Source organism: Mus caroli, chromosome 6, assembly GCF_900094665.2.
Source record: "Mus caroli chromosome 6, CAROLI_EIJ_v1.1, whole genome shotgun sequence".
In the NCBI taxonomy this organism is placed as follows: domain Eukaryota; kingdom Metazoa; phylum Chordata; class Mammalia; order Rodentia; family Muridae; genus Mus; species Mus caroli.
The window spans coordinates 140,481,122-140,497,882 of record NC_034575.1 but is presented as its reverse complement, the minus strand read 5'-3'; the positions used below and the strand labels follow the sequence as shown (position 1 = coordinate 140,497,882).

Genomic DNA, 16,761 nt, shown 5'->3' with positions numbered 1-16,761 from the left:
CTCTCTCTCTCTCTCTCTCTCTCTCTCTCTCTCTCTCTCCCTCCCTCCCTCCCTCCCTCCTTCTCTCCCCTTCTACCTCTGTGGGCACACACACACACAGCTGAACACATGCATGCACAAACACACGAATGCACACACTCACACACGCATACATGTATGCACAAATAAAAATCAAACCTTTAAAATTGCATTCAAGAATGCTTATATTTTTAAAGAAAAAGAAAGTCAAATCTTTGATTATAACCAGCCCCTCATGCTTTTGATGATCTTCCATCTCTCAGAGAACACAGTAGACCATCTTCCAGGGAGGCAGAGTGAGCAGAGCAAGACGACCTCGAAGAAAGCAGAGGTCAGGTTCATGCAGTTGGAGGTATCTGAAGAGTTATTTTCTGTATGCGATGAGGGCGGAGAGTAAAATTATGCTGCAAAAAGATTTTTGGAAGAAAAAAGGAATCTCCTTCAGTCATGTCCAATATCTTCAGTTATTGAATCCAGTCTGGACTTCTGGTGTCTTCCAGGGTCATTCATCAGTGTGGACAGCCCAAACCACAAATGACAAGCTTTTTAAAATGCCGTGTGCTTGAAACAATACCAGTGGAAACTCCTCCTTGAGAGCACTTGGGATGCTATCTGTCCTGTGAGAGCTTAGAGTTGAGTGGTTTTGGCTGTAGAACCACCACAGAGAATTGGTTTTGTTCCAGAGCCAAAGGGTCTTCAGATTACATCGCTGGAGCTGTGACTCAAGTCTCTGTCAACACACGCGTCTTCCTAACATTGCCCTGGTTTCATGAAGAGCATGAAGTCACTCTTCGGAGCCTCTGGGGTGACACTAGTACAGTAGTCAGGACCCCAGAAGACAAGAATGCTAGAATATAAGTACAGATCTACTCTGTGTGCAAGAGAGATCCACCCTAAAGAGTTGTGGTAATTTGAGAATATTTCATGCACTGTTTCCAGGATTCTCTGTGAGGGCTGAGGGGAGGGCAGACAACTGACTTAGCATCTCATCACCGCACACACACACACAACTCCTCATCCTTTCATGCCAGATATGTATGTGTGCACAGTGTTTCCCAGCTGGACTAGCCTCGGCTGGGTCTTTTCTGTCAGCTTGCTTACTGAGATTTTGGGCTGTGTTTCTTGCATGAGGCCTTGGTAATGCTCTGTTTGATGGTTGATATTTTTTGGGGGGGGGGATATCAGTTAATGGGAGTTGGAAAGGCAGTACCTCATCTGGATTATTTTCAGACATTGCTAGTTCTTACAAAAGTGATATTTTAAAAACATGTTAAACTTGAAATTATAGACAAAAATATTTTTTTAACAGTTTCATACTTCTAGAATCACTTGCTTTTCTTGTTAAATTAACAGTTTTAAATGGTTACAATTTAACCTTACTCGCCTCTACAGGGTATTTAAATGAGACAGATAATTATTTTAAAGGAAGTAATTTACTGCTAAGTATATAGACAATTTTTGAGTTTTTTTATTCTAAATTTTTTTTAAAAATCCTTTTTGAGTGTCTAGGTGTTTTGCTTGCATGCATGTCTGTGTAGCATGTATGTGCAGTGCCCACATAGGCCAGAAGAGGGCTGGGGTTACAGTCAGTTGTAACCTCCATGTGGGTGCGAGGAACCCAGGGCCTCTGGAAGAACAGCCAGCATTCTTAACCACTGAGCTGTCTCTCTAGTATTTGTGTGTGTGTATGTAGACGCATATGTATGAAGGCGTGTGCCTGCCTCTCTCTCTCTCTCTCTCTCTCTCTCTCTCTCTCTCTCTCTGTGTGTGTGTGTGTGTGTGTGTGTGTGAGTGGTGAGGTTGGTGACAAGCCTATGTATACAGAGGTGCTTGGTGAAGGCATGTGTGTCCTCTCTCACTCTCTGCCTATTCTCTGAGGCAGGGGCTCAGGTTTTCTGGGCTGAGCTGAAGCCCGCAAGTACCAGCAATCAACACCCTCCCCACCACCATTTACATCTTCATCTTTTCATTTTCCCAAGACGTCCATTAGTTAGCTTTAAATTTTCAGCTCGACATCTTTCACTACTTGCTCTGGTGGAGAAGCCTAGAACAGACTAAAATTTGACATTCTCTTTGTTTGTTTTTCTTGGACTTGAAGTGAAATAGCAATACCGGCGAACGTTTGGTAAAATGTCAATGTTTTTATAATGGCTCAACTTCTGCCCTCTTCTATTTGGAACCCAGCAATCAAAACCAATAAACAGGAAGCAGCCTGGAAGGTACCACCTGGACAACTACGAACAAGCACGGCGCCTCCGGCCCACTGAGACAGAAGACATTGCCATAAAGGTTAGCCATCTCTTAGGTTCTTATTTGACTGGGAGCGTGTATGTTACTCTGTAGGCTGAGGCCTGCAAACGTGTCCAAATGTGGATCTTGAGTCTCTTTGCTGTGACCACAGCCTTGACAGTCTTTAAAGTGTACTCAGGTGAGTTTATCTTCCTTTTGTTTTTGTTTCTGTTTTTGGTTTTTGTTTTTTCCTTTGAGACAAAGTTTCTCTGGCTGTCCTGAAACTCACTCTGTAGACCAGGCTGGCCTCAAACTCACAGATGCCTCTGCCTCTGCCTCCTGAGTGCTGGGATTAAACCATGAACTGCCACCACCCAGCTGAGTTTATCATTCTTTCCTTCACTTCTTGAACCTGGTTCTGTTTCATCCTTATACTTGGTACCCAGAAAAGAACATTTCTTTCTACCAGAAATCCACCAGAAACTACCATTAAATCTGCTCTCACACATAAACCAATCCACAGAAAATACCAGTATTATAGATCTATTTTTTTAAAGGAAAATAGTTGTTCCATGATGCTATTTCTAGGAGGGTCTGAACAAATGTGTGCTCACTACAGATAGGAAACTAACATAACGATACCATTAAAGTACAACATGGTGAACCAATGAGTCTATTGAAGTTGCTTACAGGAATGTGGGTGAGGGGTTATCTGTAGGAACATGGATGACTCCAAACAGCTACATCCATCCCAGAATGGGTGATAGCTCAGGAGAGCTGGAACTCAGGACCTCTCTGCATAAATTATAGGGAGCTTGACAGGTCAGGGAGTTTCCTCCTCAGCCTTTACTGATTATACATTGTGAGGGATCAATAGGCATTGTGAATCTTGAGCATTTCAGATACTTCTTGATACTTGGGCATTGCTTATTGATTAAACCTTAAGGGGGTCTCCATTGTGGAGTTCTTGAGCCTTGACAAGCTTCCTGCAGGACAGAATGTTTCATCTGCAAGGAAATTGGTACCAACACGAATATGGGTACTGTATGGCTCCATCAGCTTCTCCTGGTCCCTGGTGCACCTCATACAATTTCAGAGTTTTATTTTATACTTTTTGCAGCCTCTTGTGTTTAAGTAGAACTCAAGTAGAAGTGGCGGCCTTGGGAGTACAGCTGTAGATGGATGGATGGCTGGGACAAATCCCAGGGAGAAGCCAAAGGCAAGCAGGCTCTGGAACAGAGCTGGCCATCAGAGGACCAGGGTCCTAGAATGTTCCCCTTTTGGAAGTCTCCTTATCCAGGTCCCCTGCACTTTCCAGGCCAGTCCACGGCAGTGGGGTCAATGTCTGGCCTGTGAGAAGTGTGCATACTTGTTTAAGGGTGGCTATTCAATGTCTGGTATGTGAGAAGTAAATAGAATTCCCTTTTTTTTTATTAAGAAAGATGTATGTTGTATGCATTGTTATTTTTATGTGTATGTGCCTAAGTGAGTTTATGTGTTCCGTGTGTGTGTGTGTGTGCATGTGTGTGTGTGTGTGTGTGTGTTGGCAGAGGCTAGAAGAGGACATCCTTCCTGAGCTGAGGTTACAGCTGGTTGGGAGGCACCTGGTGTAGATGCTGGGAACTGAGCGCAGAAGCTGTCAGAGAGAACAGCCAACACTGGACTGCTGAGCCATCTCTCCAGCCTCACATCCACCTCACCAAACACCTAGAACTTAGGCTCTATCACTAGGCTGTATTCTGTGTTACAGTTTTAAACTTCTGAAAGGAGCTGCCCTCTGGTTATTTGCTAGTGCCATGTGTCTCACTGAGCTCCCGTGTTCTTACTTTCTAGGTGACAAATGGATACTTCTCATGGGGCACTGGTTTAGCTACATTGTCCAATATTGACATTCGAATCCCAACAGGTAAGGCTCATGACTTAAGCATTGCTGTGTTCTACCAAGATAATTCAGTATAACAAACAATGAAAAAAGCTTTATTTATGCTTATTTAGTGTCCATATCTTGTGTGTGTGTGTGTGTGTGTGTGTGTGTGTGTGTGTGTGTGTGTGCAATGATGCATCATTGCATGTTTGTGTCTGTGTGTCTGGGGGAGGGGGCGAATGTTGTATGTATGTGGAGGCCTGAGGTTGAGGCCTGGAATCTTTCTCAGTCTATCTTCCACTTTATTCAGTGAACTAGGGTCTCAGTTAAACTCAGAGCTCAGTGATATGATTAGTCTGGCTTGCCAGCTTCCTCTGGGAATGCCCAGTCTCCATCTCCCAGGGCTGATTACAAGCCCATCTGGCACTTACTGGTCTCTGGTGTTCTGAACTCTGGTCTCTGTAACCCCATCTCTCCTGCCCCATTACAGGAGTTTCTAAAGATGTAACCCGAAGTTTATATTACTAATATACAACAGGTTCCTCATAAGGCAACTGTATCACTGGAAACGAAAAATTATAAAACGGTGCTGTCATTAAAAATGTGTGTCTTTGGACAAGTTATTTCCCATTCACTTGGTGATTTGTGATACTTAAGAAATTGGGGCTGTCGGTTTCTCGTGTTTAAGAGCAACCTTGAAGAAAGGCTATTTGTGAAAACATCTAAGGCCCTGAAAAATACTGATGGTATTTGCAAGTACTCCAGGATCACCCATCTGATTATTTTACTTGCCTATTAATTTTCTTACCTTACAGTTTTATTGAGATGCAACTAGTCTATGGCAACTGTATCTATTTAGTAATTCAGTTTGAATTTCTTTACAATAATATTTTTATTAATTCTTTTCAGGATTTTATACTTTGACCATTTTCACCTCCATTTCCCACCCCCACCCCCACGTGCTTATTCTCCTAACTGAGTTAGGGAAATAATTTCTATTTTTAAACTCAGCAAATACAGTGGTGTCTGTTGTTCCACTACTTTGGGAGAGGGACCTGCCCTGGTTGGTGTACCAGGGGTCACACCAGTAAATACATCTGACACCTCCTCTCCCAGCAGTTAAATGTCACCAGCCCCCCAGCAGCTCGTGCGATTTCATGTCCACCTCCCCACCCATTGCGTGGACTTCTGTCAAGCTTGCATTTTGTGCAGATTGTGTGCATGCTGTTATAACCCCTGTGGGTTCCTATATAACACTACCCCATTGTGCCTAGAACACAGATCCTTGAAGATGTCCAGCACCTATGTCTACTATAGTCTTTCTGTCTCCTTCAAGAGTTTGGGTCCAGCCTAGCAGTAGCTCTTAAGATACAGCCATTTTTAAAAGTTTCTTTTAATTTATCAGTTTTTTTAGTTTATACATTTTTGTGGGAAGTGCATACTGTGAACTATCCTGCCAGATACGGAAGTAAATATAGATACTCTGTTGCGCAGGCGTCAAAGCATCTTGGAAATGTTTTATCCACTAAGCAGCAACCCCCCCTCCCCACAAACATCCTCTATCCACAGCCACAGCCTTCCCTATTTCTGTTTCTATGTGTTTGAGTATTGTAACTCACAATAATACACTCTTGTAGCATTTTCTCTTCTTGGTCTGTGCTACTTAGCGTAATCCCTCAAGGTACATCTCTATTGAAAACAGTAGGATTTCTTTCTTTCATACATGAGCCTTCCATGCCTGCTGCCTGTTCTCTTACCATCAGCGGACATTGGATTGTTCCTGTCACATGCTTCAGTGACTATGGGAGCAGAAGCATCTTTTTCTCTCTGAATTTTAGTTGTTTTGCGCAGATGCTCAGAGATAATTTTAATCGACCATGTGGTAACTCTGGTTGGAATATTTGAGTCACCTTCATACTGATTTCATACTCAATGCTCATGTTCTATTTTTCTGCTATTGAGTTGTATGGAATTCTTGCATGTTTGGAGGATTAATAGTTTATCAGATAGAAGGTTTGTGAGTGTTTTATGCCATTTTTCCTCTGTTCCTCTTTTTTTTTTTTGCTGTGCTGTTGATATGCTGAAGTATTCCCATCTTGCTGTTTTTTTTAAAATTGAACTTTGTTTCCATTTAAAATGCAAAATTTGTTGCCAAGATCAATATGAAGAATGTCTTCTCCTGTACTACCTTCAAGGGTTTTGAAGTTTCCAGTCTGTTAGGTCTTTATGTCACTGTGAGATGGCTTTGGGGCGCTGTGGACCCTAGCAGTCGAATGAATCCCACTCTTTCCCAGGTGGACATTCAGTTTGCATGTCGTCACCTGTTCCTTCCCTACCATGGGGTCTTAAAACTTGTATGGCGGATTAGGTAACTATACATGAGGGTTTAGTTCTGGGTTCTCTCTTTCATTCTGTCATTGCCCGAAGTGTCACTACCACAGAGAACAGTGAGGCTCTGTAATGTGTTCTTAGTAATACATTTTATCATAGGATGTTGAGGAAGGTTACATTCAATCTGTAGATTATGTTGGGAAGTGTGAACATTTAATAGTGTCAGCTTACCAAACACATAACCCTAACGTGCATTTCCATTTACCACTCTGATCTCTGACATGCATCTGACATGCATGCTGTTCTGTAGTTTTTAGAGTGAAGCTCTTTTCCCTTACTTAAACCTTATTTCTGTATTTTGATGTGCTAACAGCAAACAAACCAAGAGGGAAATTAAAAAAACAATAGCATTTATAATAGCACCTAAAAAAAAACAAACAAACCAAGATATGTAGGGATGATCACAATAATTTTATTTAAAATGATTGAATAACTGAATAAAAATATTCACTCAACCTGGTGTAACAGTCAGTAGCTTGAGCATTTTCTATCACACCTGGAGGTCAATGCGGGAACGTAGAGTCCTAATGACAACACAAATCACTTTCATCCCAGCTACCAATGTTTGCCATAATTGACCTTTTATTGTGTGAATTTAATGGTGAAAGTTAAAACTAATGAGGATGGTTTAAGAAGTTACTTCTTTCATTCTTTAGTTAGATGAGAAATTTTCCATTTACAAAGCAATGAAGCAAGACTCTGCAGTGCAGCCCAGTTGGCAGAAGCATCAGAAATTTATAGCAAGTCTGAGAATAGCCTAGGCCACACATGATCTTCTTCAAGAAAAGTTAAAATAATAAGTCAAGACCCATATGTTTTACTTTTTCTTTTGCAAAAAGACAGGGTTGGTATATTTACTTCACTGCTTGAAATCAAACAGGTCTAGGGATCAAAACATTAGACCTGTCTAAATGTGTACAAATTGCATCTAGTTTTTTTTTTTTAACTTATGTTGTTATTTATTTCGGTGATTTCTTTTCTTTTTTTGTTTTGCTTTTAGTGCTTGAGACAGCATCTTGCTATGTGGTTTCTGATGTCCCAGAACATTCGATGTAGACCAGGCTGGCCTTGAGCTTGTACCAACCTTCCCAGCTGTCTGTGTTCCCAGGGTGCCCCCAGGGCTGAGTTTTGGTTTGGTGTAGCTAAGTGAATTCTTCCTGTCCCCTGCTTTGTGTCTTTAGGTCAGCTCACCATGATTGTAGGCCAAGTGGGTTGTGGAAAATCATCTCTTCTCCTTGCCATCCTTGGTGAGATGCAGACCCTGGAAGGAAAAGTTTACTGGAACAAGTAAGTGTGTTCGTTCTGTTTTCCTCTCCTGTTGTGATAAATGCTCAGCAGAAGCAACTAGGGGAGGGAGGGAAGGGCTGGTTTGGCTTACATGTCTGAGTTGCTACCCACCAGTGAGGGAAGTCAGGGGAGAAATCAAGGAGGAACTTGTAGCAGAAACCACAGAGGAATGCTGCTTGCTGGTTCACCTAGCTCACACTTAGCTAGCTCTCCTATACAGCCCAGAGCTACATGCTCAGGAGAAGGTGCCACCCACAGTGGGTTGGGTCTACCTCTAATAATTAACAATGAAGACAGTCTTCCACAGACATGCCCATAGATCAGTCTGATCTAGATAATCTTTTAATTGAGAGAATTCCTTTCTCAGGGGACTCTAGGCAAGTTGACAGTTGGCACTATGTAGGAAAGTGTTTTAAATTTGTTTCTCCACACAGCTACAAACCTTCAAGAGACGACCACAATAATTCTCCATATCACAAACCAAGAATCTCTAAAATATGTGTGGCATAAAAACATAAGTCGGAGAAATACCAAAACCCAATAGAAACCTCAAATGTCAGAAAGTTATAAAATAATCCGCTGTGATGGTTTATGGTTGTATAAAATAGTGCTAAGGTGAAAGGTGAGGTGGTGAAGACACAGCTTTAAATGTAAACGGGGGACACTCAAAATTCATTCTGCCATAAAATAAGTTATGGAAAATTCACACTATTTATAAAGCTTAAATGTAAACAGATCAACAAGGGTTCGGTGTTCGGGAAACCAATATCAAATGATCTGTCTAAAGTCTTTGTAAGGGGCTGAAAATCAACAATTTCTCTCCACATCTAATGTAAACCACTCACTAAAGGTTTCAAGAAAATGCACTCATGTGCTGCTTAGAAGGCGTGAAGAGGAAGGCACCTAGCCTGGTGCTCTTCAAGTGCTAAAAGAAGGGTTTGTAAGGGGCAAACACCTCAGCTGACACTAAGAGAGGTCACTCATTCAGGGAACGGAGGCAGGGGGGGGGTCTTTAAAACACATTGCCTAATGAAGTGATGTGGGGCTATTCTACTACAGAACTGAGTACTGAAGACCAAACTAGGTTAAGTTAGTTTGGCCTACCTAGTTGAGTCCTCCTAGGCAGTATATGAAGGAATGGTTGTAACATTTGTCAAATGAATAAGAGTTCTGTCTAGGAGTTCATGTCTAGTTGTGATTCTTCCCTGGTGAGCATAGCAGTGGCAGGAGGCACACTTGGGAACTATGCTGTTGGTTTTCTGGTTGCTAGAGGTCAGAGGTGTCTGCTGAGCAGTCTGAGCTGCATGGTCAAGCCCTAAAACCAAGCATCCTCCTGCTGTGTGCATCAGTGGCACCAAAGTTGAGAAGTCTCCCTCTCAAGGGCTCAGTTTTGAATGCATCCCATATAGTGCAGCCGGCTGTTCATGTACCCAGGTTTCTCTGGGGGAAATATTGTTTCTGGGTCCTTTAGTATACACTGCGCTTGAAATACGCATTATGAGAAAGAATGGTTTGGCTGCGAAATTTGACCTAGAACTCTTGCTTGCAGTATCACTGGCAAGAAAAGAAAGCTCAGAAAAGTTTGGCATCTGCTTTATCTGCCTTGGATAAATCAGAAGGCAGTGGCCATGTTCACTCACACTCAGAGGACAGCTCAGGATAGAACTGTCCCTCGGTTTGGTGTTGATCACTGCAGTCAGATACTAAGCGGTGTTTGTCCTCCGACTTTCACCCTCTGTTCTGAATGAAGAAGCAGATCCTACTGGACTAAGTCACATGATATGACAGTGCCCTCATCATCAAATTACTTGGCTCTCATTTAACATTGATTTATCAAAAAAATGGGGAGGATATGAGGTGGTGAGGGAAATCCCGAGGTCTCCTCACACCTCCACAGAATGCTGATCTTCTGGGCTGGCACTCTGGTTGAGTCGATCTGATCCTGGGCATCACCTTCTGTGATTATTATAATTTTTAAAATAAATTAACAACATGGCAATGTGAAGATACATTTTGTTGTTTCTTTGCATTCCAAAGCGTATAGACCATGGATGTTCCATCTTATTCTGTAAAAAGAATGTATATTGATGGAAAATGGTGATAAAGAAGTCAAGAATGAAGCTAAGGTTTGGACAGTAACCCTTGAATGTACTTTTACACAGTTTAGACCGTGGCATGCACATGTCCACATACAAACTCATAAGGTATTTAATTTTAAAGCATGACATCCTTAAAGGCACTGGGCATCCTTTAGGCATTACCTCACTCTGCCTCCTGGTCACTTGATACTGTACTCATATTTTCCATACTCAGATGACCTTCTTGTTTAGTTTCTAGTAAAACTTGTGGTCTGTCTCTCCTCTTATGAATGTAGTAAGGCACAGTAGCTCATGTCAGTGGTGCCATGTCCCAGGATGATCAGGAAGAAGGAGCATGACATTGAGGCTAGCCTGGGATGTATAATGAGACCTTGTCTGAGAAGCAGCCTAATCCAACCAACCAACTAACCAACCAGCTAACCAGCCAGCCAGTTAGCCACTGAGCCAACCAACCAACCAACCAACCAATAAACTAACTAACCAACCATCCAACCAACCATCCAACCATCCAGTCAGCCATAGATTTCTTTTCCTTAGTTAGTCTGTTCACATTCAGGATTCCGCTTTCTCTGTCCTCTGCTTCTGTATTTACAGAAGTACCCATCTCAGCATACATCTTCCCAACACTTCAGTTTCCATTCTCTGCTCCTGGTCTTTCGTCCTCTTGTAAACAAATGAGGATTGTCAGAATCATTTACTGATTTTTTTTTGGTAAGTAATAAGGGAATGGAAACTGGGACTTTGTTATCTAACACATTTGTCAGTACAGGAAATCATTCCAAAGTCTTTATTTGCTTTCTGGACCTCCCTCGGGCTTTGAGTTCTGTTTCATGGCCAAGGTCATTTGGAAATTCCCTAGGTATCTCAAACTGAAGGCAGTTGATGCTAAAATCTCTGTTTTCCCCCCATCACAAGCACTTCCCTCCTGCGTCCGTTGTCTCTAACCTCCTCCTTCTGTCCTTCTACCACATGGCTCTCAGGGCTTGAACTCAGGTCTGTCAGGCTTGGCTACCAGGACTTTACCCAATGAGTTATCTCTCCAGCTCCAATAAATACTTTGATTGATATTGAACATAGCAGGAATGTATTCAACCATTATTTGGATAAGTTGGTGGTTTCCAAGATCTCCTTGTGGGATGACACAATTAGTTGTGTGATGGACATTTCCATGCAGATGAATACAAACGGGACCATTAACCTCCAACACGTGTGCTTTTTCTTCCACAGATGACCTAAGTAATGTTACTACTAGAACATTAAGGTCAGATGTCTTGCTACCTAAAACTGGGAAATGAATATTTTTGTACTTGCTGTTTATTAGTTACTTAAATCGGGGGATAATTATTGAGGGACTTTTTAGTTTGTTATTTTATTCGTCTTGTATTTAGTGGTATTATGGCTCTTTCCTTCCATTAAACATGCTAGCATGTCATTAGCAATGTGTAATTGTGGAATTTACTCTTAACAGTTCGAAGACAAATTTATTACTAGAGGACGTAATTACATACATTTTCACACACACACACACACACACACACACACACACACACACACACACACACACAAGCATAGGACACTGCCTGAAGTAAAATAGCTATTTTTGGATTAGATCAATTGTGTAAAGCTATTGAATCTAGAGCTTTCAAAATAATATACTTCAGGGGAACCTAAATGCTTCAAAATTCAAATACAAAATATTGATCATCAATGCTTTTTTCCTGTCACATTGGAGGGATAACTACATGCAATTAGTCCAATCCCACTTTGCCATGGATCTCACCACTTCATCGTTGTGTCCGGATGTTTTAGTTTGAACCTGTTGCATGTCTAGATTTCTCACATGATCCTGGGAGTGAGACACCTGGGCTTTGAGTGTCTTCCATGTTCACATTCTCAACGAATTTCTTCTGATCCTTTCTCAGGGTAGTGGATGAGAAATTTAAATAGATTAAAATAAAAATTTAATGATAGGGAGAAGTAGGAAATACAGACCTGCAGGCAACTGTGTTTTAGGGAAATGATTCAAGTTTCCAGAGCAGAACGGGACATAGGGTTCAAGCTGTGACACGAAGCAGAAGCTTGTGTGGGAGCTGTCCGGGCTTGCTATCCTCTGGAAGCTTAGTGATGGCATATTTCCTGCCCCCACCAAGGAAGACAGGAAAGAAGAAAATTACTTATGTGGTTTGTCTTTGAAATACATTGAAAGAGTGTTTCTGGTGAATGTTTATTGCATACCTGGTTTGCATACACGTCCACTGTGGCTACCTGTCATCATTAATGAGCATTGTTTGCCGTACTTACAGTGTAAATGAATCTGAGCCTTCTTTTGAAGCAACCCGAAGGTATTATTTCCATTTTCACCCGAGTTTACTAAGAATAACTTCCTCCCTTAGTCTTTAATCTCTCACTCCAGTTTCCCTCTTCATTGTGATGGTGTGCAGTCATTTTTAACATGCCTACAATATTTACAAGAGCAGTGGCTCACAAAAGGATTAATTTGTCAAGCTTATGCCTGCAATCCAGTTTGTAAACCCTGAGGCAGGAGAATAGGCTTTCTTTCTAAGCCATTCTTCTTTCTACAGTGAGCTCCAGATAGTCCAGGCTGCAGTGAGAGTCTGTCTCAGCTAAGACAGAAGAAGAAAAAAAGAAAAGAAAAAAATTTAATTTGGCAAACAAATTGTGTCAACTGTTTCTGTTTTAATGGATTTCATGCCTTTCTAGTTTGGCTGAAAAATCAAACTGTATTTAGTAAAGGAGTTTGAGAACTCATTAAATAAAAACATGCATTAATTGAGCCTCCAATGTTATTTGATAGAACCCTGAAAGGGAGAGCCCACGCTTTAACAAAACAAAAGGAAACAAAGCCAAACCAAACTCAAGCCCAAATCTCAATGAAGCTCTGGGTTAGATCCCCAGCATCCAAAGACAGTCCCCAGAGTAAGGGGAAGGGCAGGCAGACACGCCAGACTTGGGGACCACTGCTTTCCTGTGTCTGTAGTGATCTAAAAGATGACTGTCACACTAGACTCTAATGTCCTCTGAAGCCCCAACATACCCTGCTTCCCAGTGACCATTTAGCTTTTCTCAATTCTTCCCCGCTAACCTTCCTTTTCTGTTAACTACAATCCCATCATCTCATCATCACTGACACATCATGAACTAACCATGGAAAATCTGACTTTGAAGCTCATCCACTCCCTTCCCCAGCCTGGTCGCATCATCTCCTGGTTCTTCAGCTCACATGAACTCTGAAATGACTGCCAATTAAAGTCTAAGTACAAGCATCTGATAACATCCATAAGCTCAAGAAGTAGAAACGAGTCAAGGAATTTATCACTTTTTACTTTGTGTCTTTCTCTTAAAGACATTTCTTAGTTATTTGAGAATTTTATACAACCTATTGTGATCGTGGTCACCCGTCCCCCAACTCCTCTCCTTAAAAATATTTTGTATGTTTGAAATATGGAACTTAAATGTTATTTTAACATTGATGCAGACTCCTCTAGATATCATTCTTCATTTTGAAATATTTATACGTTACCTATGACTTTAAAATATATCTATGTGACTAAGCCACAAACGGATGCTCTAATTCTAGTTTCAATTCACGTCTCTTGAAGGTCACCATAAAAAAATCCACTATTATATAAAGTGAATTTAATACAAACCAAAACATCTGTGGCTACCAAGGAGAGTGAATTATTAATAACCCTTTAATCTTAATTTAGAAAAGAAATTTTCTTTTAGCAGTTTATAGCATTGAACACTTCAGCGCAGAAGAATCAAATTTTTCTTATCACATGACATTTTAATCAGATCCAGATCCCCATAATTGAAGTGGCTTATTTAGTAATCGTGTCCTAAGGATGGTGGCTCTGCCTTCTTCTCTAGTTGTCTTCTCTGTGTCTTTCCTCTCAGGCCTCATTTTCCTTAGTTATACAGAAATACTCAGCACAGCCCTTTGTGTAATCCGGGTTGTGTGTGTCCTCTTTACAGCAGAAGCAGGTATTCTGTGGCTTACGCTGCCCAGAAGCCTTGGCTCCTAAATGCCACAGTTGAGGAAAATATCACGTTTGGAAGTCCTTTCAACAGACAGAGGTAACTTTGCATGTATAGATTTTACAACTGAAACAACCATGTGTGAGCCATGAATTTGGAGCCAATTCACTTATTGAGGGGTGATGCCCCAAAACTAAATGGGGGAAGAAGAGGGTGAGAAGGGGGAGGAAGGGAAGGGAGGCGAGGGAAGGGAACAGAGGGAGGAAAGGATCAGGAAAAGGACACAGAAGAGGGGAGTGGGCAGAGAGCAAGGGAAGGGAGTGACTATGGTCAGAGTGTATAACACACTTGGGGGAACATCTGTATTCTAGAAGACACTGAATCCCATTTCTCCCAAAGGTACAAGGCTGTCACCGATGCCTGCTCTCTTCAGCCAGACATTGATTTGCTACCATTTGGAGACCAAACTGAAATCGGAGAGAGGGTGAGCTGTGTATAGTCAAACTAAGCAATGCACACAAACTGAGAAGTGTTTTCTGCTTGTCTTTAATCCTCAGAAGAACATAATGAAGTCTGAGGGCTTAGGAACTCCGTGTTCTCCCAGTGACAAATGCCAAAATATAAGGGCAGGCATCCTCTGACACCACCATCCCTCCCTTATGTACCCCTTGAGATACTACTGTGTGTGTCACACTGTGCTAGCCACTCAGGGCTAGTGACTGTGCTAGCCACTCAGGGCTGGTGGGGGCGGGTGGGGGTTGGGAAGAATGAACCATCGCTGCCAGCATCGACCAAGCATACTCTTGCCTACTGGTCCTGCTGACTTGAATTACTTTGGAAACTCAGATTGCTCCTGACAATTTCTTTCAGTCTCATCAACACCTACTTATTTTGTGAACATATAGTTTATCTTTTACACACCCCTTATTTCCATGCTGACATCACGCGATAGCTATCCTGAACAGCTGAAAGCATTTAGATCTGCCATCTTTACCACAGTAATGACTAACAAAAATCGAAACCCTTATAGGTCCAAAGCTGTGCAAAGCCAAGAGCTAGTGCGTGTTATCTACTGTAATAACAAATTGTGTCAAGGGTGATGTTGTCCTCTGTACAGTACTGCTGAGGAAACGATGGGCTAAGAACTGAGAAAGTTTCCCACACTCAGTCCGTTTCAGCTGTCCATGATTGGTTACCTTCTTATCCACCATGTCCTGATGCAGCGTCATGCCTTGTTCAAGACATGCTTCATGTCTCTGAGGCGTAGCTTCCGCATGTGCAAAATGAGAGCAATCCTGATCTACTAAGCTCCGAGGAATAAAGAACAGAGAGCCGTAAAAAAAAAAAAAGCCACATACACAAGCTTGGTACATACTAGGTGCTAAGTGAATGCCAATTATTAATTATCATTAGTGTTTGACTATGAAGGAATATTATCATGGCATGTATTTGGCATAACTTATAATACAAATTGCAGAGGTGTGCGTTGAGAGCTGGAGAGATGGCTCAGCAGATGAGAACATTTGCTGCACTTACAGGAGACCCAAGTTCGGTCTGACCACCCAGATAATGTAGCTTACACCCTCCTGTAACTCCAACTCTAAGCCGTATGACTCCTTCTGACCACAGGCATCTTACACTCATGTGCACATAGGCGCACACAGGAACACATGTGCACACATAATTAAAAATAAAATTTAAATCTATGGAAAGAGGTCTATATGTCAAAGTACAGAAAATGCAAATAGTAAATAAATAAATAAAATTGAAATTGCTTGTCCTTGGCACTTGCTAAGAGTGTTGGTTATTAGTGCTCTTGTATGGCAAAGCTTTTCGTCAGTGTGAAAGGAAGTCAGGAATTACAGACGTACACCCAGCATTCACATTAGGATCACTAGTGTTGCTGAAAAAGTTTAAAGATGCTTGTATTTTCTAGGTAGTCATCACCACCAGGCCCCTTCTTGCTGGTGACAATGGGTGTTTCTCTTGTTTCCTTTCCAGGGCATCAACCTGAGTGGGGGTCAGAGGCAGAGAATCTGCGTGGCACGGGCACTCTACCAAAACACCAACATCGTCTTTTTGGTAAGAATATGAACTTTAATTTTATTTAATATTTATTTTTTTCCCGTCTGTACAAATTGATCTTTACAATGCCTGGTTGGATAACCGAAAGAAAGCTGGCTCCGTTTGTGGAATTGCAGAGTGCAGAGTGAGTTGAACGCTCACAGACGGAAAGTTGGTAGATCCAGGTTGGGGTTCAGGAAATTACAATAAGACTGCTATGGGAGACTCAGCCTACAATGGACATATCCATCCCCTATGTTAATCTTAGCAGGAGTAACCTGAAAGAATTCCAATCTATCACTATTCTGCTTCTATCTCAAATGCATTCAAATTCAGCAGGAAACTCTAAAATCAACTTGTATTTTGAAGTTTCAAGAGATACAGGGGAATTAAAGTTTAAAGCCTCTATGAGCATATTTACAAATAAAGATGAACAATGTTACAGGGGAGGGACACATTTACACTCTCCACGGAACTCTAACATTCCCATTCTTTATATAGGCTGCTGCTTTGTCACTGAGATGTTCTGAGCAGTATCATTTTAAATTTAATTGCATTTATTTATTCATTTTGTGTGGGAAGGGGAGACAGTTATTGCCTGCCGTAGTGCACTGTGGGGGTCAGAGGACAAATTGTCAAATTTGTTCTCTCTTTTTCAACATCTGGATTCTAAGGATCCATCTCAGGTTGTCAAGCTTTGTGGTAATTACCTTTAGCTTCCAAAACAATGTGCCAGCCCCTGGAGATAATGGTTTACCTGGGTTTCCTGACCAGGAGAATCATGGTAGGAATATGGATGGTCATGGATAA

At 41.6% G+C, this 16,761-nt stretch overlaps 1 protein-coding gene across 6 annotated transcripts in view; it reads left to right on the top strand.

Annotated features, from left to right (window-relative positions):
- Abcc9 (ATP binding cassette subfamily C member 9) overlaps positions 1-16,761 on the top strand; it is a 110,404-nt gene that overhangs the window by 41,446 nt on the left and 52,197 nt on the right. For 5 of the 6 annotated variants that reach the window (XM_021164328.2, XM_029478465.1, XM_029478463.1 and 2 more), the window contains exons 16-22: positions 2,203-2,307; positions 4,081-4,153; positions 7,684-7,789; positions 12,192-12,230; positions 13,885-13,986; positions 14,287-14,371; positions 15,889-15,969. In XM_021164328.2, the coding sequence (XP_021019987.1) occupies positions 2,203-2,307; positions 4,081-4,153; positions 7,684-7,789; positions 12,192-12,230; positions 13,885-13,986; positions 14,287-14,371; positions 15,889-15,969 (591 nt within the window). The remainder of the gene's footprint in view (positions 1-2,202; positions 2,308-4,080; positions 4,154-7,683; positions 7,790-12,191; positions 12,231-13,884; positions 13,987-14,286; positions 14,372-15,888; positions 15,970-16,761) is intronic. The other variant, XM_029478467.1, reaches the window with a different exon arrangement.